The 25,533-nt window shown below is 47.8% G+C and overlaps 1 protein-coding gene across 1 annotated transcript; it reads left to right on the top strand.

The window, feature by feature from the left end:
• Positions 1-3,035: 3,035 nt before the first annotated feature.
• CEBPA (CCAAT enhancer binding protein alpha) lies at positions 3,036-5,958 on the top strand. Its single transcript, XM_041396268.1, has one exon. The coding sequence runs from the start codon at positions 3,381-3,383 to the stop codon at positions 4,356-4,358; it is 978 nt and encodes a 325-aa protein (XP_041252202.1). The 5' UTR covers positions 3,036-3,380; the 3' UTR covers positions 4,359-5,958.
• The last annotated feature ends 19,575 nt before the right edge of the window (positions 5,959-25,533 follow it).

Raw genomic sequence — 25,533 nt, 5'->3', positions numbered from 1 at the left:
AGTAACTCATTCTGGAGCCCACAGCAGTGAAAGGCCTAAGAACAACACAGGAGCAGAGTTCAGGTGAAATAAAGAGACTGCAGTGTTCCAGTGCAATTAAAAACTCTTAACAGTCATAAATGCACTTAGTCACGTTCCTTCACAGTTATGTTTTTGTGATCAGTTTCCTTCCCTAAGCAGAAAGGCATGCAGCTGACTTGGTACAGACAACTCTTGCTGCTGTTTTGAATTGTGGAGCACTTCACTCGCCCTCCCTGAGCTTCTGGACAGCCAGATCAGCTTTGGGATGGAAGAATAGCACCCTCAAGAGTTGACAGTGCTGCTTCAGGGAGCCATAGTATGCAACAGGCATCCTTCCTCTCTTAGTTAAATCAGCTCCCTGTTCATGTAACTTGAGCAACAAGTTTTCTCTTTAGTATTTGAAATATTTGGTATAAATCACTGTTGATATGAATGGGGAAATAAGCATTTGTGCTTGTTTGGGGATGAGCTGGTTCTAAATATTTTATTTGTCTTCAAACAGGGAGGAAAAATAAAAGACAAAGATGTGTCTTTTTGATAAGTCTGGAAACTTCATTTTATACTATATTAAAATAATTTAAATGGGAATTCAGGTTTCCTTGTAAAAATAGAAGACTTAAAAGTTCTTAACATAGATAAAAGGGGTCTATGTAAAAAAAAAAAAAAAAAAAAAAACCAACCCAAAACTGAGCAAACCAGTCCTTAAATTGTGGGGACTTGTTTGTTAATTACAGTAATTAGGAATGGAATCTGATCCCAAACGTTCTGATTTACTTTAATTTTTTTTTAACATGTAGTTAGGCCTTAATTTTGGAATGATTATAAAACGTAAGAGTGTTTTAAAGACTAAAGAGGAGTAGATATTGTTATTAAATCACAAACTTAGTGATACAATTCTGCTTACACTTTCTTAGTTATCCTTCTGCTGTTTCGTGCAGCACTGACTTTTTATTTCAAATGCTCATGGCCGATTCCTCTTTCTGCTGACTTCAGAGTCAGACAAGGCCTCTTGAAAACTCTGAGCACAAACTGCTTTTATTCCAGATGATATTTCTCCCAGCAAGCAAAACGTCCAGCTCTGTGTTTGTCCCGTTTCTGGAAATGGGTTCACTTGAGTAGAACAAACTGAATTTGTACAGTGGGGTGCAGTCAGGGACATTGTACTCTCCACTCTGAAACACCTAAAACTCACTCCTGTCACAGACTTGAGGCTTTTCCTCTCAGCCAGGACTTTGTTCAGAGTCCTTATGTTTTCATTGCTTAGACAGTGCTGCAGCTCCCTGTGGAAGCAGCCCTGTGAGCCACTGCTACTGCATTGAAACACAGACATATAATTTTAGAAAATACTGCATATAAAACAATTTAGGATTATTTTTTTTTCCTATTGATAGTGAAAAGTATACTCTGTAATCTGTAAATTAATGTTTCCCTGCTGTAATTACAGAATCCATTCTCCTGAGAGGAGGCTGGAGTATGCCAGCTGACTGCTGGCCTTGCATTTGCTCATGAAACAGAAGTTCACACCTGCATTGTGTGAAACAAAAACACGGTGGTTTGGTGCATTGTCATTTTTGTTTTCTGTTGAATCCTTTGAATTTTTAATTGCAAGAAATCTGTCAAATCCTTTCTGAGTAATTTACTGTCACAAGTTTCTGTTTTACTAAAATGCTCAGAACTAAGAATTCCATATTTTTTTTTTCCAGCCATCACTATGTTTGATTCATTTTCCCTACAGATCTTCCTGTAGCAATTTTAAACCTGCACCTGCTCCAGCAGTCTTGGCCTGTCCTTTCAAAAGCACCTTCAGGACCAGCAGAGCTAAATGCCCGTGGGACTGCCCAAGGCGCACCTGGGCGCTGTGCAAGCAGGGATAGGCACATCTGTTCTTCGTGCTGCCAGTGACAGCAGCAAGAGGAATTCTGTGCATCCTCACCCCGCCCGAACTGAAGCTTGAGACGGAGGCTCCTGGGGGGACTGTGACACTCTTGTACACAGGAGCCACAGGGAAGCGGTGGCTGGGACACGCAGCTCCACTCCATCCCGCACTTGCGGGAACACTGATCGCCTTCAAAAGCCCCAGAAAAGGCAGGCTGGGAAGGCTGCTCCCGCGGCCGGGCACACGCCCGCAGTGCCCAGGGACACCCGGCCGCTGCAGCGCTGCAGGCTCCGGGCCCCGCTGCGCCCGCGGTTATCCCGGGTCAAGGCCGGGAGGCGGCTCGTTCCCCGCACTGGTGGAGATTGCTGAGTGTGCGTTTGGGGAAATCCGTCATTAAATTTACCTGCTCGATTCGTGAGGGGCATGAAGCGGCCCGCAGATGACCCGACTCGGGCTGTTCCGTGCAGGCGGGGCAGCTCCTCCGGGCTTGGGACCGGCGGTAACCGCCGGAGACGGCACGGCCGATCGCCGCCGAGCAGCGGAGCCGGGAGCCTCCGAGCCACCGAGCCCTCCGCCCCTGTCCGCCAGGCCCATCCCGGACAGGTCCTGGCGGCGCTCGCGGCCGGGCTCCGCGGGTCCCGCTGTGACCGGCCGAGCCCCGCGGGTCCCGCCGGTGCAGCCGGGCCGCGGCGGAATGCGGCGCGGTCGGCCCCTGCCGGCTGCTCCGAGCCCGGCGGCTCTGCCGGCAGGTAACCACCGCCGGTGAGGCAGCGCCTTGGCTCCCAAACCCGACGGGGCGAATGTTCCCGACTGGCCAAATATTTGCAAGTATGCGCGGACGGTGAACTTTGAGACTGTCTGCGAAGCGCGGCCGGGGAGCTCTGGGCCGAAGCTCTCGGCGCAGAGGCGGGAGCGGGCGGTGGAAATGCACCGGCCGCGTTTGGCCGCTCTGCCCCGCCGAGCGGCCCCGGCAGCGCGGGCGCAAAGTCCCCGCGCCGCTCCCCCGGGCCTCTTATCAGCGCGGAGCTTCCTTGGCGGGAGCCATCCATCGCTCAGCGCCCGCCGGGCTCGGGGCGGCGGCGGGAGGGGCGGAAGGGGGGCCGAGGAGTGCGGGGCGCTCTCCCCGCGGTGCGGCGGCTCCCGGGGGCGGGCGGGAGGTCGGCTGTGCCCGGCCGGGGCGCTGGGAGCCGGCTGCGCGGCGGTCAAAGGTTCCCAGCAGGAGGTTGGACACTAGAGGGCGATCCCCGGCCCTGCTGCGGGCTGTATATATACGGCACGCAGCACCGCGGCAGCCCACTAGCAACAGGGCAGGCAGCGAGAGGAGCGGGGCTGGGCCAGGGGACGGGCTCCGGGAGCACCGAGCCGTGCCGTGCAGCACCGTGCCGCGAGATTGCTCTAGAGTCGCCGCCGCTGCCGCCGTCGTCCCGTTCGAAACCTGGATTGCAGGAGCGCTTCACCATGCCCGGCAGACTGTAGTTGCTTCATGGAGCAAGCCAATTTCTACGAGGTCGATTCCCGGCCCCCGATGAGCAGCGGCCAGCACCACCAGCTCCAGACTCCCCTGCCCGGCAGCACCTACAGCTACAGAGAGGCTCCCTCGGCGGCGGCACCTGCTGCGGGCGGCGCGGAGCTCGGCGACATCTGCGAGAACGAGAACTCCATCGACATCAGCGCCTACATCGACCCCGCCGCCTTCAACGACGAGTTCCTGGCCGACCTATTCCAGCACAGCAAGCAGCAGGAGAAAGCCAAGGCCATCCTGGCCGGGGATTTCGACTTCCACACGATGCATGGGGCCGGCGCCGCCGCCTCGGCGCCGGGGCACCAGCCGCAGCACCACCAGCAGCCGCTGTTCGGCTGCGTGCCCGGCTACATGGACGGCAAGCTCGACCCCCTCTACGAGCGCATCGCCGCGCCGGGCTTGCGGCCGCTGGTGATCAAGCAGGAGCCCCGCGAGGAGGAGGAGGTGAAGTCGGCCGCCCTGTCGGCCCTCTATCCCCATCACGCCCCGCAGCAGCACCCGTCCCACCTCCAGTACCAGATCGCCCACTGCGCCCAGACCACCATGCACCTCCAGCCCGGGCAGCCCACGCCGCCCCCCACGCCCGTGCCCAGCCCGCACCATCCGCACCACCCGCACCCTCCCGGCGGCCTGTCCGCCGCGGGCACCCTCAAGATGATGCCCTCGGACCACCGGAGCAAATCGAAAAAGACAGTGGACAAGAACAGTAACGAGTACCGGGTGCGCCGGGAGCGTAACAACATCGCGGTGCGCAAGAGCCGGGACAAGGCCAAGCAGCGCAACGTGGAGACGCAGCAGAAGGTGCTGGAGCTCACCACCGACAACGAGCGGCTGCGCAAGCGGGTGGAGCAGCTCACCCGGGAGCTGGAGACTCTGCGGGGCATCTTCAGGCAGCTGCCGGAGAGCTCGCTGGTGAAGGCCATGGGCAGCTGCGCCTAGCGCCGCGCCGGGACCGGCCGGGCTGCCCTGCCCGCACAGATACTATATCTACCGGCGTGCGGCAAGCGCGGTGTGCCGGCGGGAGGGGAACGGGGGGTTGTTTTGGTTTTGTTGTTTTGTTTCGTTTCGTTTGTTTTTTATCAATTCACGACCTATACAAGAAGCCAGGCAGCTCTAGTATTAAAAGGTTTGTGCCTTAGAGATGACACACGACTAAGCTGAAAACGTGGTAGGTTTTCTAAGGAGAAAGGCAAGGGGAGGAAAGAATTAAAAGACCACGTGTCTACACAGGGTAAATAACAGTAATAATAATAATAACAACAACAAAAACAGTAATAAAGCACGCATAGCAACCCAGATGTGCCTTAAAAGCTGGCTGCAGGAGCTCTGGGGCTTACTATGCCCTCCAGCCTTGCAGGGTGCGAGGAGAAGGAATGAGGGACATGCAGGCTGGAGGGCTGCGGTGTCTAGGGAGTCCTGCCGGATCCCTTCCAGCTGGCCTGCAGTGCAGCAGGCAGGAGCAGCTTTGGGGAAGTCAGCGATGAGAAGAGGATTTGAGGCTGAGAGATGTGCAGCACTGGACACCGTTAGGAGCACTGAGGTGTGGGGCAGCCACCAGACTGCTGCCAGGACTGTCGCAGCCTGGCTGGGCTGCCTCCGCCGAGCCCTGTCCCCTGCCTTGGCTGGGAGGGGGACAAGGGGCCAGAACCGCTGCAGGACCGATGGACAGCCTGGGACTGATGGAGCAGCAGCTTGCAAGAGTATGGTGAGCTCTCTCCATCGAAAGAAAGAGCAGCAGTGTCTTGTACTGTATGTCACGACGTGGCGAAGCACAAATGAATAAATACCTATTGATGCGGGTATTTACTATGAACTTTCAGTGTATTTTGCTTTATTCCAGGACATTTTGCTCTTCTCCAAGTCTCTGTCCACCCAAACTGTGCCTCATGTAATGTGAAAGCCGTTCCATGTACACTAGCTATACTTTATTGCCTTACTTAGATCTTTGCCATCACACAACTTTCTTATCTGGTGACAGAGACTATGCCCTTGTGCTGCAACGTTATTTTATTATTTGTATGGGTGGGTGAGTGTGAGTGTGTGTTGCCTTAACATTGTCCTGTACTGGTTGCTGCCTCCCGACCCCAAGGCAGGAGTGCCTGGAACAGGGCATGGGTTGTGGGGCTGCACGATGCCTGTGGTGGGGCAAGGAGGCTTGTCCCTGGTGCTGTTGCACCTTTGGACTCTGGAGCTTCTCCCAGAGTGAGAGAAAAATAAACAAACAGGCCCCCTGGGCATTCTGGTAGCCATGCAGAACATTTGTTCCTTGTGTTGTAGCTGCATAACAATTTGTCCAACTGAAGTAAGTCTTGACAAGAGAGGAGAACAAGGTGGATGGAGCTGTTTGAAAGCATGATAGTGAGAGCACAGTGCTGGCAGCGTGTGTATGTGTGTGCAGCGTGTGTATGGTATGTATACGTGTATGTATATGCACACACATTGGTGGGCTTTTTTTTTTAATTTGGGGAGGGAGGGAACTGCATATAAAATTTGTCAGAAGTCGTGGTTACCTTCATAAATAAAAAGCATATATTCTACCATAACCGTCCGCCTCTCTGCTTGTTTCCAGTCCTCTTCCTGTAGCAGGAGTTCCAAAGGTCTCCTCTTCCTCCAGACCAGCAACCAGCTCTCCACCGACTTCTGCATCCCCTGCCAGGGCTGGTGACTGAAACGCGTTAATGGAGTGCAACTCCTTGGTTTTCACCCCAGAGAAATAAATACACGGTTGCCTTTAAGAGAACGGCAATTTCCTAAACGCTTGCGGTGGCAGATGTGAGCCCGTGAGTCACGCCTCGCTTCACCCTTCACCCCGCGGCGGCCGGGCCGGGGGCCTGCGGGCGGGCTGCGGGGACGGGCGGCCCGCAGGGACGGGGGAGGCGCCGGGTGCCGAGGACCCGCAGCCCGCACGCTCCCCCGGGCCCGGCCGGCCGGGCAGCCCGCGCTCCGCCCGGGACGCCGCGGGTCTCAGCGGGGCGCGGGGGGCAAAGCCGGGCCGCGGCGGGGCCCGGCGGAAAGAGGGGCGGGCAGGGCCGGGCCCCGCTCGCCCGGCAGCATTGCCGCTGCCCGTCCCTTCCCGGCCGAGCGCAGCCCTCCCGTCCCCCGGCGCGCTTCGCTCTCGCGGGGTCGGGCCTGGAGGCACCGCCCGGGCCCCTCGGTGCCGGCGGGACGCGGGGCAGGGCACGGGGCAGGCGGGGTCCGGCCGCGGGCCATGGCGGGGAGGTGGCGCGAGACCGGGCGGCGACGGGGGCGGGAAGGGGCAGCCGTGAGGGGCGAGGTGGCTCCGCCTCGGCCGTCCCGTCCCGGAGCTCCGCCGTGGGGGCGGCCGGCCGTGAGGTGAAAGAGCTCCCGGCGTGTGGCTCAGTGCCCCGGCGCCCAGTGAGGGGGCAGGGGGTCTCTCTGGGGGCGTCGCTCACTCTGCTTTCCGCCGGGACTTGGTGCCCGGGCGGGCGGCCCGCAGCTGGGCTGGGACTGCGCCTCAGGCGTATGAGGGAAGCGGCCCCAGACCCCGGCCCTTCGGCAGCGCTTGTGTGGACCTTCCCCGTGCAGGGGAACCCACCCGGGGGAGCCGCGCTCCCCACAGCTGACTGCTCCCCACGGCTCCCTGTTCCCCACAGCTCACTGCCCCCCACAGCACCCTGCTCCATGATGTGCCCATTGCCCTCATGCTGTGCATGTGCAGCGCGCCGCATCACAGCAGAAATTAAACACCCCAGAGGGAGAGAATTGGATCTACAAATGTGTGACCCGGGATGCGGGAGGTATGGGGGGGATCGGCTCCCGAAGCGCCTCAGCCGGTGCCGTGCAGGGGTTCATGCTGGGCCGTGAGCGGGAGGGAAGGCAAGGCTGCCCTTCCGACATCCAGTGTGATGGTGACTCTGCAAGCACTCGCTGCTTGCGGTGGTGAAAGACGAATGCGAATCGAGATCAAGGATTTCACTTTTCAGTTAAATGTAAGTTGTGGGGTCCAGCGCTAGTAATTTTCCAAGGAGAGAGTTAAGTTCTAGTGGTGTTAGGCAAAAATAATGACTTTTACTTGTGCTTCCTTCCTTCTCCAACCTTGCAGAGCTATACACCCGTCGGGTAGGATGTGCCTAACTGAGTAATGCTGTCCAACGTGTAAAGTGGGGAAATGCTGTTATCATTTGAGCAAAGATTATTGCAGGGTATATGTGGGAGGGACTCTAATCTAGTGGTTAGAGCATGGGAATACAGTCCTGGTTGTTTGAGTTTTGTTCTGAACTGTGACTCACCGTGTGTGTGTGTGTGGTTTCAGCAAATCATTTATGGCCTCACAAAGCAGATTTTTCCATTAATTTAAATGAACTGTAGATTAAACTACTCTTCAGTGGCACAAGAATCAGCCATTCTGTGATTCAAAAGTAAGATCACCTGTGTACCACATAGGTGTTTCAATAGTTATATAAACACAGGATACCCTGGAATAGTACGAAGGGTAAATTATTGATAGCATAAAAGTGTTTAGAGACACTTGCCTTAAACACAGTGCCAAAGCGAGCAGCGTTCTCTAATCCTAACCCTAACTGTAGGCTGAGCCCTCGACAAGGCCCTCAGTCATGGCTTAGACAGAACAGTTCTCACAGCATGGAGCTTTTTGCAGTCTCTATGTGCTCTTTGCGGACTGCCTTTTGCTTTGGCAGCCCCCTCCCAGCCCTTCCCAGCTGCAGATCTGCATTTTCTCTTCCTTTCAAACCAAACCCTTACCCTGGCACACAGCTGAGCCTTCAAAAAGTCCCTAAGTCATTGCCCAAATGACAAATTTCTGAGAGCAACATGTCCAGGAGCATGTGCCTTAGCACCAGGGTCAAAGCCTGCAGTCCTGCAGTGCTCCAGTCTCACACGTGACCAATGCATTGCCTGTTTCAGCAGTATTTAACCATGTGCTACACAAGCTGGATGGTGGGCAGGATTTTATGCACTGTCCACTCTACATATCACAGGACAGTTGGAGCTGGAAGAGACCTCTGGGGATTGTCTGGAGCAGCGCACTGCTGTGAGCACAGCTGCCAGGTTGTGCTGCTGCAGGGGACGGCAGGCACAGCTGCGCTGCCCTGCTGTGCTGTGACACACAGGTAAGTGTGACAGGGCCGTGGGCAGGGACTGTTCTACATGTGGCACTGCCACTCACATGTTCTCACGTGTGGCACTTGCACGCATCCCCTGCACTCAGGCACCCTGAATTGAGACTAGCCTGGCATGGGCAAAGGCTTGATCGTCTCCAGCTCTGGGAGGGTGCTGTGGGTGTATGTCCTCAGCAACATTTGTCTTCATGACTGCTGGGTGGTTTTTTGGTTTTCCCACTGAGCTGGTTCCTTTTATACATAGCACTGCTGCAATGCTGCCAAGCCTCTGCCCATCCTGCCACACTAGTGGGGATGTGCAGTTCTTCCTTCTCCACCCCTGCCCCTCGCCAGTCCCAGACATGGGGTTGGGGACATGGAGGGGGTGAGGCGGAGGTTGGGCACTGACTGGGAGGCTGAGCAAGTAATCACATGTTGAGGATGAAGGGAGTAGTTGTCTGCTAGCACTGTGTACAGAGTTGAGAGATTGCTCACGACCATGGCAAAGTCCTGTAGCAGGTTGGGGGTGGTGGAGGAATGTCATGATTTCTCAGTCCTTTTATTGCTGTGACAAGAGAATTGCCCCTGAGGAGCTTTCCTCATCTACCTGCTTCAGGAGTTTGGAGGAGAGGAACAAATTCTGCACAGAAGTGGGGCAGTGAGAGATGCTTTGCTGGTAAGAGAAAGCAGGTGTTTTGTGCTTATTGATTTGGATTTGTTGATTGAATTGGCTTTGAATCAATTCAGTGGTGAAAAGAATGACAAATGTCTGAGTAAAGGGTGGAGAAATAGGCCCACTGCCCTCTCTTGGTATAATGAAGTAAAAAATTACGTTTTATACATTGATAACTCTGGTTTTGGGTGTGTCTTTCTTCCCCTGTAATGAAATCCATGTTTATACACATGAAATTGCATACAAACACTACACAAATATCAGTGTGACAGTGTGGTTTGCTGTATCATACATAAAATGCATACTGCATTTTAAAGCCAAGACTTAGTAATAATACGCATATCACAAGAAACTTCAGAAGAACCATGAAGTCTGTTCAGATATTCCTTCCAGTTCCTATTCTATTATTATTATTTTATGGTACTACTGCTTAGTCTATGGATCCAAAGAGAATAAATCAGCCCATATCTCAAAGAGTTTACACCTTTGGTGGACAATCAGCATATGCTTAGCTGATTTGACATGAGTATATCCTGATTAACCCTGTCTGTATGTAGCCTGAAATAAAAATCAGCTGTTTGGAATACAGATTTTTTTAAATGTCCTTTCCATTATTAGGTTGCTGCTCAGGTTACCCCTGGTGGGGTGAAGGCACAATGTTTACCTTTACTGCCAGGTTCTTTGCTAGAGACTTCCACAAACTCCCTCTCTAGTCAGGAGGAAGGGGCTGGTGCCTTCAGGACTAAATGGGTACACCTCTTTAACTGGAAGGGAATCCTCACAAAGGGAATCTGATTCATTTACTCTCAGTAAGTGCAATTTTCTTAGTTTAACACCATCCTATTTTACTGCAGTATTGCATCTTGCCTCTGAAATTAATAGTCAACCACAGAGAAAGACAGGTCTGGCAGAATGGAAGTTAGGCATTATATTATCCCATGAGTCACATACATGCAGAGAACCAAACAAGTGTCAGCCAATGGCTTTGAGCCCAAAATGTGTCAAAGAGGAGATGAGTATCTTCATTTATATTAAGTAGATAGAGGCTTGTTGCCGTTCCCATTAGACGGGTTGGAGTTCTGCCATTGGCTCCAGCAGGAACAGGATTGGGCCCATGTGGTAGAAGCTGGCTCTGGTTACCTGCCCTGACTGTATTTTATGTGTGGCAGGGCAACTTGCATTTTAACAACAGTTCTTAGTCAACAGATTCAAGACCTCCCCTTGTTTAAGGCATGACTCTTTATTAGTTTGATGACTTGACTTCTACAAAATGTGAGAATGCTCAGTAGAAGGCAGCAATGAATGCTTTTCTGAGTGCAGCTTCACTGACAAGTAGAGAGGAATTAGCACAGAACCTTTTCTGAGAGGGGTTTTGTGATTTTTATTTGTTTACATTAAAAATAAAGAACACCATTTAGGAATTAACCCCACTTTACACATTCAAACCACTTCCTCTAGCAAAATCATTTTGAAGTCAGGGAAAATCTTGGCTGAATACGTGCCTCAAAATGTTTCAGAACTTTCTTGAATACTGTAGAAATTCTGTGTCTCAGTTTTCTCGCTCTGGGCATTCTCTCTGCACCTCCTAATGTATCTGGCTGTAGACTTGCCTCAAGAACCAAATGAATCTTGAGCTGCTGTTACATATTGGATCCACCATGTGATTTGTATTCAAGTCCCTCCGGGAGGGGAGACTCTGAATAACAGTAGGTGCACACAAACCAGAAGCTCTGAGATCAGGGCTGAATGCCAGATCTGCTGTGGTCACTAAGTGTCACATAGTCTAGCTCTTATATAGAAGCTTGTAATCATTTCTGTCATATAAATTTTCCTTTCTTATATTGTTGTTTAAACATTAGGGTTTAATTTGCTGTGGTGGAAACATGTTCAATTTGATGGACTAGGAATGTATTTTCCCTAACTTTTTAAAAGTTATGCTCACATTTTTATTGGTATGTCAGTTCAGATAAAATGCTGATGACAGAGTCAGGCTGAAATGAATGTTGTTGATTCATAATTGTGCAAATTAGCATTTAGACTTCTCATAATCTAATACAAAATTTGAAAGGCTATGTGCCACTGCTGGTTGCTTCATTCCAGTCAGCAACCCTCCTGTGTTTACTGGAACTCATGTTAAATATCAAAGGAATGGGATTGCCAGAGCTTTCATACCAAAAATTTCTTGGAAAAGCTTATTATTTATCACAGAATTTACTTATTCAAATTGTTTCTGAAGGTGACAGGAGGTCCTGTTGACCGGGATAAAACTGGGATTTGGTTCCCTAGACTGCAGTTTTAAGAGTAACAATGTGTATTTGGTTTGCTAAGTGAGGAATGTATATAACAACTCTATTGGCAACATTTATTTTAAAAAGTCAATCTGTGATTTCCACAGGACAACATCAAGTTCTGATTTTAAGTGAACATGTAAGCTATGTAAATAAATAAAGCTACAGGTATACTGCTTTCTGTTTGCATTGTGAGTAATAACATTTACAGATATCACATCAAGAATTCTGAGTTGATAAAAACAGTCTAAAGGCAGCCTTTGCAAAGGCAAATTCCAAGTGGATATTTCACAAGACCCATAGCAATATATAGGTCATTATATATATGTGAAGAATGTCATTCATGTTTTTAATTTATCTCATGTAATATATTATGTAATGGGCTTACTGAGTGCTCTAGGAAATCTGATTTTTTAGCTATCAGTAATATAACTAACTTTTTTTAGTTAATTTGTCTATGGGTGATTTCCTTAGAATTTTAAACAGTGGCAGATATTTCTTGATATGACTGATGTTCATCATGACTTTTGTTCAGTAGCTGGATGTATTCCTCAGTGACCTGAATTATCCCTGCAAGAGCTCATCAGCAGCCAGCTGAGAGAGTTTTCATGTATTCATTTAGTAGAGTGAAATTTGCTCTTTCCCTTTCAGTAGCCAATAGAAGATTTTAAGTAATGAAAACATTTTGGGGCTCAGCTGGACACTATGTATTTTGGTATTTGTATTCTGTGCCCATAACTGAGCAATGATTTTTAGAGGCTTACTTACTATATATGCTAATTAGCTGCACCATACACACAAAGCCATGCAAATGCTATTGTTGGGATCCACAGTGGCTTGTTTGCCAAAATGGCAATATCACAGGTAAACTTTTACATTTTAACAACAAGCCCACTTTAACTGATGAATCTTCCATAAAAGCCTGTTTCCCAGTTTTGAGTTATGTGCTAATGGGATAGCTTCTAGTCAGTCTGATATGTTTAATGTGTGGAGGAAAAAAACACCCATGTGTTTCCTCCTCTGCTGGTAAGATATAGTCCATATTGTACACCATAAAGCAATGCTCAGGATGTGAACATGCTCCAAACTTGAATAACCTTACTGTGCTCTACCACCACATTGGAATTATGGGGGGGACTCTTGTTGATGAAAGAAATGGAGGGATGGATTCCCATATGTTTTCAAAAATTTTCTACAACTTTTCTTGTTGTTCTCACGTTTCACAATACTGGAAATTACTCTGTCTGGGGAAAAATATGCTTTTCAAAATAAACAGATTATGTTATATAGCATGAAAACTAAAAAAATAAAGTAGGCTCAGCATGCCTACACCCTGCCTGCCATCACCAAGCACTCAAACATGCCCAGGCTTTGGCTGGATAACATTTCAAGTGCTAGGCCCTCCAAGAGCAGATGGCCATTTTCTCTCTCTGGGGCCCTTTTTCTCCTGTTCCTGGATTTTTGTCCTTGAACATTTGCTCCCAGTCCAGGTAAACTCAATGCTAATTCTGCCACTGGCATAGTTAAACTCTAAATAGCCTCACATCCTAATTCAGCCTTTTTTCTCCTCTCTTTTCCAATCTTCCCTCAGTATCACATTTTCTTCCAAATGCATCCTTCCTTATCTCCAATGGCATTTATGCTGGCTGGTGGTGCCTGTCACTGGCCTGTAATGAGCTGTGCTGTAGCACCATGCTGGAGAAGGGAAATGCACTGCCTCATGCACCTCTGTCTTACAGGTACAGCAGCCCTGCAGGCAGCACTGCCAGACCCACGGGAAGCTCTGTCCGTGCTCGTTGGCTCAGCCCTGTTTCCTCAGTCAGTCTGAGCACAGCCCCTGCTGCAGAGAGAACAAGCAGAGGCAGGGCACAGCAGAGCTTCTGTCATTGTCAGCTGCAGCACTGGCACGGGAAGAGCCAGCACAGCAACACGTAAACTTTCTCTCTGTTAACAGCATACCCCAAAAGAAAAGGCAGACACAACTCCATGTGCTTCCAGGAAGCTCCTCCAAGCCAACCAGGAATGCCCAGCAAAATCAAAGATACCTGTATTCCATAATGGGCATCTTGCATATAATTGCAACTGCAACTGTTGTTGCAGTTCATATGACAGTTATTCTTACAGACCTAAAACCTGGCACATTGTTACATACACAAATTGAGTTGTTGTTTACATCTGTGTGAGCTTTAATAATTTGTACACACAAATACAAGTTTTCAGAAAAATCTTGCATTATGATAAAAATGCAGGTCAAAAGATCAAAATCTTTTCAAACCAAGTTTTATTTTCTGGGGATCAAAATGTATAGGCTTTACTAGAGCTCTTTCTAAAATAAGCCTTATAAATTTCATGGGTGACTGCATTAGTAGAGCCTATAATCTGTTGGCAGTTATTACTTATAGACCTTTGTAATTTCAGTAATTTTATGTAGCAATAAATGGCTCATAGGCAGCTCCCTCTTCTTTGCCAAAGTAATAATGCTGACTGTAAAATCAGGAGGAGAGGAGAGGAGAGGAGAGGAGAGGAGAGGAGAGGAGAAAAAGAAAAGAAAAGAAAAGAAAAGAAAAGAAAAGAAAAGAAAAGAAAAGAAAAAGAGAAAAGAAAGAGAATGATACATGAGATTTTTTTTTTCAAAGTCTTTTTCTCATTCCTTTATGTTAGTGAACTTGAGCTAGATTTTGAAATTTTGCCTATGTTCATGATTTTTAATTTATTTTTTTTTTCCAGGCAGGAAAACATGGTTTGCCTGCAGAACTGTGATCACATGGCTAAGTTGGTGATGTTGCTGAATATCACCTTGAATACAAGGCAGAGCTGATGTCTGTGAGTCAGCCAGTGCAGATGTACCTGCATTGCTGCACGTGCCCAAGGTGTCCCCAGGAGAATCAGTGCTCATTCAGTCTGTGTGCCTGGATGCAAGGGTTCACCTGTGTGAGGAAAGCCCAGTATTTCCAAGGCAGTTCTTGTTTAGCATGTCCAGGAGTCCCTGGGAGTCAGAGCATGGGGGGAGTGTGCCAGACACCATCCAGGGGCACCGGAGAGAGGAACAAGCCCAGACTACCTTAACTGTGAAAGAGTGACTCAGCTGTTTCTTCCAAGTTTTGAGTTTCAGCAGAATATTTTCCCACTATGCTAACAGCTTTTCCACCCACGTATTGTATATTTGGCTCTGTGCCACAGAGGTATTTTAGGATTACGAAGCCTAGTGTAAAATTATAAAGTTAAGTGTGAAAAAAAGGTGCCTTCTGGATCTTAAAATGTATAGATTGTGTGTAGAGTGTAGGGAGTAAGCATGCCTTTGAAAACCCCAGGATGTGCAGGAGGTACATTCCCATCTATCATTTATCTGGATTTTTTTACTCACTAGAACCTAGTCAATTATGTTTTCAGATAACCTGTATCAACAGAAATAGAATTACTGAAAAGTCACCCCAAAGTTATGGCATTGTTTTTATCATGGGGTATAGTCATTCACATACTTGGTATATACTAGTCTATTTTTGGTTCTGTAACTGTATGGCATTCCCAAACAGTCCTGCAGGGAAAACAAGAATGATACAAAAGGAATTAAGCCTAATAAAATAAAAAAGGTTTCTTAATCTGTCAAGTGTATTGCAATATTGAATGAATTACTGTACTCAGCTGAAGGTGAAATTGGATGGAGTGTGCTTGTAATATTATTCCAGCACATTGAACCATTACATGCAAATCCATCCAGTCTGCTCTGAGCAAGTAATTTGTCAGTTCTTGATGCAAGACTGTAACCCTTGCTGTCACTCTGTGACTGCTGCATGAATCAGGCTTGGGAGGACAGACTGAGGAGGAGTACAGTTGGAGGCTGGGGTTGTGCTTGGTCATTTATGTCTTCAGGCAACATAGCTGTGGAATCCAAAGTTTTGCTGTATTGTCACAATTTTTTTTTTCATGCCAGAAATGCTGATACAGCAGCAAAAGCCTCTATCAAGGGCCTCACCACATCATGGGACTGGAGAAGAAAAAGAGCAGAAATCTAGGGAAGTCATGCTGGTGACCAGTAACCACCAGTCAGTGGCAGATCATGTTGTAAAGCAGGCAGGGCTATGGCTTCTTTTGGCTCTGTGTCACTTGAAGGAGCAGTAATTCATGTGTGATGTCTGCAGAACTCCTCAGTTTTCTATGGTGTTTGGATTTTGGGGTTTGGGATTGTGTTTTCTTTTGGTCCTTTATGAAGTTACTTCCAAAGAAAAGCTGTAATACAAAATGACAGCATATATTAAGCATAAAAGCATCACTGTCCTCTGGGAGTTGTTGGAAAAGAAAACGCAGAACCGCTGGCACCCCATCCAATGTCAGAAGTGCCCACCGGCATGTCAACGAATCTCTGAGATCATTGCTGGACAGATCTAAGAGAACCAAAAGGACAAGTGACTTTGTCCCTGGCTAGCAGGAGGACACCAGCCAGAGAAAAAACTCACCGAGAAAATATATTTTCCCAACGCCTTGCACTGGATGCTGATCATATTTTTCCTGTGTCACAGGAGGGCAACTTGGTTTCATACAGAAGTGTTCAGAGGAAGGGGAACAGTCCTGCTCCACAGCCCAGGCTTGGCATAGTTTATCTCTCTAGGCTGAGTTTGGAGATTTGTGATGCTGAAATGAGTGAAGCTCAGTGGATGTGCCATGGGAACCAGAGCAAGCAGGAGGTTTGCATGGATCTCCATAGGGTTGGAGCTGCCAAGTTTCATATGGTACTAAAAAAAAAAACAAAACAGTGTCTCTGGAAAAAAAAAAAATCTGTCTGTGTCTTGAGGCAACTGTAGGCACCTTAAGCCAGCACTTGATTCACTGGCAATAGTTACTTCAAGGCATTTCAGCTGGCAGACACTTGTCCCAGGCGCTCTAGGCCACAAGGGCTGTTTTCAGTTTAATCTACATTTAAAGTGGCACCTTATTGCAGATTGCTGAGTTCTGACATTCCTGAGCTGTCATGGTAATAGGATTGTGCAGTCTTACTGGCTAAAGTTTTCCACTCCAAGTGCCGTAAGTCAGGTTCCTAAATCCAGATGTGGATTTCCTTAATGTGACTGACAAATCCCACATGAGACAGTGGGAATTGGCCGTGGTCTTGGACAGCAAGCCAGGCCATTAGGTGCATCAACCAGTTCTGGCTGCAGGCATGCAGCCTGTCAGATGTGGGCCATCATAGCAATGGCTTGAGCCCAGACTGCCAACAGCTATCCCCAAAGGTCAGAGAGGTTCAAATGCAGGGTTGTGCCCCAGTGTACCTGTTTGTGAGGTGAAACTTCGTAGCATGGTGACTGTGTGAGCTGTGATGCAATGCTCAGGGTGGCTTTCAAAGGGCAGCTTTTAAAGCAGATGTTCCCCTTCCTGTCACGGCTGCTTTTTTATCCAGAATGACTACCAATGCTGATATGTAGGCAGGGGGCAAGGTTAATGCAAGTGGCAGTTTCTTCAGAAATTTGGAAATAGAGTGCATTCAAAATCTAGCAAGTGGCAGGGAGCAGCAGCATGCCTGTCGCTTTCATTGGCTTCCTGTCTGTGCTACTTCTCCACCCGTGATCTAACACTGCATATTTTTACTCTACTACCTTCTTCTGCTATTTCTATTTGTAGCGCCCTGCTAGACTTGTATCCAAGCCAATCCAAAATTATTCTGAAACTCCCTGTGCTAGCAGCAACATGAAAGCAGAACTCTGCAGTGGCTTCAGCAGCTATAGCAGGGTTTAACTAAAGTTAAGAGTGGTGTAAGTCACTTCAACCTTTACACTGGAAATGGAAATAACATCTGTCAAGGGAAACAGCTTGCAAAAATTGTGTTGTATTGCCTTTTTTCATGGGATTAACAACCAGCACTTGCAGCTGATGCACTTTTATTGCTTTGTTTTATATGGAAAATTTGTTTTCTTATTGTTGTTGTATTATTATTGCAAGATAACAGATAAGGCCATGAAAGTACACTGTGCACAGATGAGGCAGAAGTTAGTACAATGTAAAGGTTGTTCTGCTGAAGTATGAAAGTCAAGTCATTTTTTCTCCTATATTCTGTAAAGGGGAGGGAAAGAAATTTTGGGAGTGTACTGTCCCACCAAAAGACAAAAATATAGAAGAACCAAAACAAATTCCCAAGAACATATCCATTCACTAGCCAAAAACCTATAAAGCTTCAGTGAACCACATCCTTTCATCCAAAGAGCAAGGATGAAAGACAAGCCCCTGGTGCTAATAGTGCCAGCCAGGCACCCCAGTCCCCCGAGCTGTAACAGTGGTGCTGACTCACTGCAAGTCAGGGTGTGGAAGGCTCAGTGTCCAAAGAGGAGGTGCCACTGTCCCTAGTCTCAAGAGCCAGACCCTGGTGCCAAAAGCAGCACCGTTGTGCCAAAGCTTCCTAGCCCATGGCCAGGGAGGAGACAGCAGGCCAGGCTGCTGGGATGGGCTGAAGGGATGGTGGTCCAGATGAGTGTATGCTGCCAAGAAATGGAGCTGCAGTGCTATGCAGTGACATAGCACTTTCTCCCTCTCGTTGTCCCTGTTCAATAAGGGCTACTTTCAGACCTAACCTAGACATTTGAGACATCTCACTCCCAAACAGACACCTTGTTTGGTGTCTGAGGGCAGACTGAAAATACAGTGTATCTGAATTCTACTCTCCCATCCCTGCCATTCCATCAGAGCACAGAAACCTCCCTCAGGACTTAGTGTGTGAGTCCTGTAAACACTCTGATGGCATGCATGTCCCCGAGGACAGTGCTCTTGGAGATAAGAGTGTTCCTTCCTTGTGGTTGTTGTCTAAGTCACTGTCTTTTGTTTTAGAGCATTCGCTGAGGAAGTGCAAGACCTGAGTTCAATGCCTTCCTCAATCTGAGAGTGTTTGTCTCACTTCCCATGAGACTGTCCAACTGCCAGCTGATCAGCTATTCTGAGTGAAGGCCTTCAGAGTGAAACCATGCCCTCCACTGATGGATGGTTGCTCTCCTTGTCCCACTGTTGGTGGGCAGCTTCTGTTTGAGAGTGAAGGGATTAGAACTCTGTGGTTTGAGGAGCCTCAGGCTGCATTTGGTGTTCTTGGAGCTGGTTTACAAGACCCCATCCCTCAGGGCATTCAGAGAAGAGGGCACCTCATCTCTGGATGCCCGTGGAGGATAGTGTAAGGTGCATCTCCTCGGAATGCTGCTGTGGAAGCAGGTGTGGAAGCATAAAACTTGAATGTGAGCCAAGGAGGGACCACAGAGTACAGGCACATGACAGTAAGACCTCTGTGACTCTGGACTTCAATGCCTGAGTACTGTTAAGTCTAGCTTAATGCACTTGAGTCTATTGGTGGTAACTCCTTAAACCTAGCCTACATTTGGCTGTTTCATGTGGACAGATCCAGGCGGATCAGTCAAGGACTTCACTGCCACTTTGATAAACATTTCCAAGGCTTATTAAATATATTCTGTGATGTTCTTTGTGGAGATGGTAATTTGACCGTCATCATGTGAGAAACCAAGAGTTTGCCATCTGGCCTGGCAAGACTTTTTGTCTTCTTACTATTAATTAAACTGAGGTTGTTGCAAAATTTGATTGTGATGGTTTTGATTTGTCCTGTGATAATACTGGGGCTAATATTGAGGTATGCAAACCACCTTCCATGCTGGTGAGCTTAATGGGAGGTGCAGCTGAGCAGCACCTCTTTGGATTCTGGTGTCAGCTCTAATAACAAAGTTTCAGGGCCAAATCCTGCTAACCCTATTCAAGCATCTTACCCTGGAGTGAGTTCTTCTGGTTCATAGGGGATGGTTTCACAAGGAGGAAGATGTAGCTAGGGGGGAGGAAGGGGGCAGTTTCTTGGCCACAACAGTGTCATATAACATGCCCTGGCAGGAAATCTTACTGACCACAGCTCTGCCCTGCTCAGTGAGGCTGTGATCGTTCATGGGAAAGTAGATGGGCAGTAACCGGTTCTTAGAACACAATGAGAAAAGAAAGGAGGCAAAGGCAATAGGACTAAAGCTGAAATAATCTGTAAAAAACAGCTGCTGATGACAGCTGAGGTGAGAAGGAGGAGGAAATGAAGCTTTTCTGGTGATGTGACAGAAGGTGGCTGTAGCCTGTATGGGATGGACAGGTGCAGTATTTGGCAGCTTGGAAACCTATTTTCAGTCCATGCACAGACCCAGTTCAGGGCCCTTGAGTGTCAGAAGTTCTCATCCATTCTTCCATGGTCTCCAAGCTGTGACTTGGCAAATATGCTGATACTGATATGTTTGAGGAAGCTGGCTGGGTATGAAGATGGTGAGTAGCCTGAGTAGTCTTCTCCCAACACTAACTCTAGATATCATTCCCTTCTCTGTCAGAGACTTGAGTGTTTCACGGCTCAAAAGTAACCACTTCACAAGTATTTTAATAAAATTTATTTTTACACAAATCCCTCAAAGTTTGAGGGACTGGAGACAGTATCAGTTTGTGATGAACAACCAAGAGAAGTAAATCATTCTTGGGTCAGAGTGAACTCTCATTTGAAGCAGCCAAGATGGCAAAGATGTTAATGAATCAGCAATTTTACAGATCTCTACTCATTCAGAGAGTAATGTGTGTAAAGAGATGAAAAAACAGCACTGGGTCACAGAGCTTTCCAGATCATTTCTGTTTGTTTTTTACTGCTGAGGGGGACCTCCACAGAGAAGGAGAGGGCTAAAGTTCTGGGCACAGAGCTAGGCCTAGGGATGTCATCCCACACCCTCTGCTGCAACTGTGTGAGAGCCAAGGAACAGGGTGATGGTGAGACACTGTTCCCTGTTCACCTGACATCACTGCCAGGTGTGCTCCTCAGTGAAGGACACAGCTACCAACAAACCCAGTGTTTGATAAGGGAAGGGAAGGGAAGGGAAGGGAAGGGAAGGGATGATGTGTTGCACCATTGCTCTTCTGCAGGTGCAGAACAACTCCTGGATATTTGGGTGGTGTGGAGCACGCCTGCCCCACTAGGCAGCTGGTCTTGGCGGCTGATGGATTCATGGAAGTGAGGAAGAATGATGAAGAAAGCTGTGCCAACATGATCCTTCTCTTTGATGCCTGCATTGGACTTGTGTCCATGAGTCTGGGACCTCAGCAATGCATTTCCTTACTGTAGTCCCACATTATGGTCCTGTTGTCTGCTTGTAGGATTGTCTGTCCTTCCCTGCTGTGGGAGGGAAATAGGGCCAGCAGTGAAGGCCAGCACATGGCAAACCTTCTGTGGCACCAGTGTGTTTGTGCAGAGGAACTGCTGAGGCAGGGATGTGGAGGAAAATTAACTCTGCCATACCTGCAAAAGCAAGACCTCACAGAATTTCAGCCATAGGACCAGAGCAGCCACCTTTCCAGAGAAGTGGTGCTCAGAGAATATTTTCACAGGATGTGGAGCATAGGGAGTGAGCACAATCACAGAGTAAAAAATTGCTCACCTGTCAAAGATGAGTGATTGTATCACAGACAAGAAAATTGAATCAGTCTGGTCACAATGCTTTTTGTCTTAGAAGACACTGATGGGTGAAGACTCACTGTAGGCAAACTTTCTTTTTTGTACTGTTTTGACGTGAAGTAACTACTATTATCCTAATTTTACGACTGGAGACAGACAACTTATGTGACCTGCTCAAGATCACATGAGCAGTCTGTCAGAGTGAGAAACTGCACCTGGATCTCTCACTTGTGAGGCTGCTGTTCTTAGGACTTTGTCCTTCTGACTGCAAGCAAAGATTGACTTTGTGTCCAGACTGACTTTGTCTGTGTTCTTCCTATGCCTACAAATGGTAAGTTTTTTTAACAAATCAACAAAACAAAAAAGTCACTCCTCCAAATTGTACATCCAATCATCCAAATGCTGTGGCATAATGTACCTTAGAGGAGTCTGCAATTAGTACAAGTAATTACCCCATGCTGCAAAATCTGTTAGACATCACCAGTTAAGAATCTAGATGAACCTTTCACGTTGTTAATCAAGTACCTGATGTTTTATTTTACAAAATGGATTTGGGTGATATCTGCAGAATAAATTAACTTAAATCAAGATGAATTCTACAAACTTCTTGGTGCTATTATCATGTTTCGGCCACCGCTGGAGGTTTCATACCAGTAGAGACAAGTCAGGGAAATAATTAGGTAGGAAAAGTAGTCATCAGTTTTGCAGAGGAGTTCCTTGTGGTTGTCAGAGTTTGCCTCCTTCATTCAAAAAGTTTACCATAAAAGCTGCCAAAGGAGTGGATAGCCATAGGTTGTTGGGACATTTGCAGATTTGTAGGCATGTTCTTGATCTTTAGCTTCACTGAAGATCTGCAGAATGGGACATTCCAAAGGAGCTTTTACCATGGATCCTAAGGCACAAGATACCTGGGGCATGTCCAGCAGTCCCACTGCAAGTATGGCAACTGCTGAAACCCCAGCTCTCAGTGAAAGAACCTGTCCTTTTGATTCCAGTTCCCAAACCAATTACTGACTTCTACTGCTCCAGATTTGTGCTGTGGGTGCTGCTTTTAACCTGGCAGTGTTGCCAGAGGCACTGTGCACCTGGCCTTTTGTGACACCAAGGGAACAGCCATTAATTGAAATTCATCAAGCAAACTGCCACTTCTGCTTGCTGGTGGCTGTTTTCAGCTCTGCAGCTCTGAAGCAAAGCTGGCAATTTCTGCTGGTTTCTCAGATCTCCTGTGGAGTTTTTTTAATTAATATTTGTGAGGTACTTAGGTGTTTTCAGGTTTATGGTGATCCCAATAAGTATTATTACTGTTGTATTATTAAGACTAATAATACTGCTAATAACCTTAGTGAGCCTGGCAAAATTCAGTTGGACTAAAATCTTTGCCACAGATGAAAAAAACTAACTCCAGGGATGTGAGGGGGTACGTGACTCAGTTACCAGTAACTTCTGTTTACAAGGGGTAGGAAGAGCATATTTGCTCAAATGAAAAAGGTCAAGGCAGAGGCCCATTTGCTGTTTGTTAATAAGTAATCTAAAGTACAGCACAGCTTTACTGTAACAAATCAGCCTGGCTTAGCTTTTCTTCCATCACCTTTATTTCCAGTTCTGGACTAAAATACCAGTTAAAAATGATCCACATTCTCATAGATTATTTTCAACATCTCCAAATCTATTGAGAGGGTTTGTAACCAGGGACAACAGCAACAACAATAACAACAAAATCTTTTCCATATATCTTCCAGTGTTTGTCTTAGGACACTGTAGGCGATCAAGGTTGAAATATCAGATAGAGCATTATTTATCTCCTGGGAAATTCTCCTTTAGGCTCAGACCTGTGCATCTTCACTATGGAATTGTGCCAGTCAAGAGCTGTGGTGCAGCTGGCCTGCTTACAGACACCCCACTAAGTTACTAATGTAATTTTAAAAAACACCTACGTCACCTCTGGAGCTGGCTCACAGTCAACAGTTAAAATTCAAACATGGGTGCTCCAGCACATCCTTCTTCCAAGTGACTGAGCATAAGTGCACTTTATGCATTGTGACCCACGTTCTGTCATTGTCTTTTGCAAAAAAAACCCCAAAAGTCATTTTCTAAGAAACACTCACCTTTAGATACCAAACAGTATACTGGAAAATAGATGGAGTCTGTCCTTTGTGGTTCATCTACTGGCTGTAGGTAGGATTCCCTAGAAAAGGTTTTGCCATTAGAGCCACTGATCATAAAAGTAATACTCGTGACAGCTGCCAGCTAACCACAGCTGCTCAGCTTAGTGCTCCTGTCCTTCAAGTGGCCTGGCCTGAGGCACATCTCTGGTCCTCAGAACAGGCACACACACAGAGGATCACCTTTGGACACAGAAATCCTGCAGACTGCAGGTTACAATTCCTATCTCCCTGAAATGCAGTTTGGAAAGGCAATGATCCTTTAACAGATCAACAGCCCCTGCTCCAGCAGTCCCAACTGCCTGTTAACCCTGGGGGAGGGAGAGAGGTTGGTGAGGAAAGGTGGTCTCTGCAGGGCAGGTCCTGTTTGGCTGTGAAGTCAGAGCATCTTTCAAGATCCAGACTTTTAACAGAATCTTCTTGAGCTCTGTAGTCGTAGAGGGAGCAGGGCCTGCCTCCATCCACAGCTTGGCCAGACAAGCAGGAGAGGAAGGAACATCTTTGTACCAAGCTCCCCATCTTCACCAAGCAGAAGACAGTGAGGCTGAGCAGCAGATTCTGATGTAAGGAACAGTAGAGTATACTGGGAAGAACGTATGTGGGATGGGTTGTAGGGTCTTTGTAGTGTGAGGAAAAGAAGATTCATGCAACTGAGAGCTCACACACATCAGGAGGCAGCACCAGTGGTTCTGCTGCCAGGAAAGGGATATTTTGGGTGCCACAGGGCCCTCATGTTTGCCTTACTGTGTTCTGTGGGATTGGGAAGGAGGGGAGTGGAGGACACACAGTGTCCTGGGGAAGCAGGCATCATTGGTGCTGCCCTGTGTGTCTGTGCCTGTGTGATGGGTTCCAGGTTGGTGGCTGGCAAGCTCACAGATCCTTGAGCTGACCTGTGTGTGCAGGATGCTCATCCCAGAAAACCTGGTGTCAAAAACAGGGAGTTAAGTGAAATTGATGTTCACTTTTATGAAGTCTGGCTGAGCTGGGGATTTTGGCAAATATCTTGTAGCTTAAAGCAAGGCTAGAAGGATGGCAACAAAAAGTCCAGATCCTGTGTCTCCATGCTGCTCTGGCCATGCTGTACATCACATGTCATGGTAGGGAGAGCAGTAAGTGTTACTACATGGCAGACTTTGCAGAATTGGGATACCACATGAACATTCACCTTACACATGAGATACACATTTGCTGCAACAGTATACACCCAGGGTGACAGCTTTTTCTGCTCCTTTCCCTGGGTTGTGTGCTGTTTCCTCGTGTTGTACAGGAGTCTTTAACAGCACCGATTCAGTGCACTCTTTCTAAAAACCAGGTGCTGATTTAATTCTTCCCCTTACAGCACTGGAAAAACTGGGTACCAGGATGTACTACCTGAAGCAGTGGGCTTCGCTAGAAAATGTTAAGTATTCCCTGAACCTAAGCCTAAGTCATCCCTACCATGTCACCCCTCAGTGGCATCATGGCAGTGAGCTTCTGCACTGTACAGTCTCTTGCTCACAAACGTGAGGCTTTCAATGAAAAGCGAGCCCAGTGCTGCCAACAGCACTGCAGGGATACACACTTTGTTCTAACTGGTAGCCAGGATGCCTGGGAAAAAAATGCAGGTGGTTTCAGACGATCATAAGTAGCCTATTATCACAGAGGAGGGAGGAAGAAACCCTGGGAATTTTCCCCATGACCATCTGTTAATTTTCCCCTGGGGTGTTACTGATTTGCCCTGCACACAGGGCTGTGAATCAGAGCCCTGCACTGCCATTGCTGGGCCAGGTGAGCTTCACTGCACTGCGGGAGCAGCACAGGGCCCTGCTTCCTCAGCTCCTGGGCTGGAGCTTCGTGCTCCCTGGCAGTCATCAGTCCTTTCCCACCCCTGCAGTATCCATAGCCCTCTGTAGCTAATGGTGCTCTTGGACCCACCAGTGACTGTGTTCTGCTTCTGCCTTGTGCTGGAGGAGCCCAATTTCCATGGTGATGTGGAGCTCAGTCGGTGCTGCTCCAGCTGGGGAGTCACTAATATTGCCTGTGATGGCAAAGGCAGTGAAGTCCAGAGATGAGTTGTGGCATTAGCCATAAAGTCATGGTGGAGCTGGCTTTGGTTGAAGTGCACAATTCACAAGCCCACTCCCAGCTTTCTCTTCCTTTTTTTTTTTTCATTCTTCTGAGGTATCAAAAAGAGGTTTTGCCTCCAGATCATGGCATGAAAGCAATGTGAATAGCTTTGCTCTTTATCATGTCATCTCAGATGGAAGCCTGAGAGCATTTATGAGAAGCAGCTTGGCCTGTGGCTCTGTCCTGGTATTTTTGGTGTGTGTACTGGGTGTGCTGAGTGGTTTCCAAAGGAACGTCCTTGGCACTGTAGTAGATAGGGAAATTCACTGTGGAAGAGTTCTCAAATAAGTGAAACTTAGAAACAACCTCTGCTTTGCATTTATAAGCAAGATACAGCATTTTTCAGAGCACTCTTGTGTATTTGG

Source organism: Onychostruthus taczanowskii, unplaced genomic scaffold (genome assembly GCF_017590055.1).
Source record: "Onychostruthus taczanowskii isolate IOZ18803 unplaced genomic scaffold, ASM1759005v1 scaffold127, whole genome shotgun sequence".
Lineage (NCBI taxonomy): Eukaryota > Metazoa > Chordata > Aves > Passeriformes > Passeridae > Onychostruthus > Onychostruthus taczanowskii.
This window is presented reverse-complemented; position numbering and strand designations above follow the sequence as displayed.

Bases quoted from the DNA above. Each gene is read 5' to 3' on its own strand.
- CEBPA (XM_041396268.1), top strand. From the start codon at position 3,381: ATGGAGCAAGCCAATTTCTACGAGGTCGATTCCCGGCCCCCGATGAGC.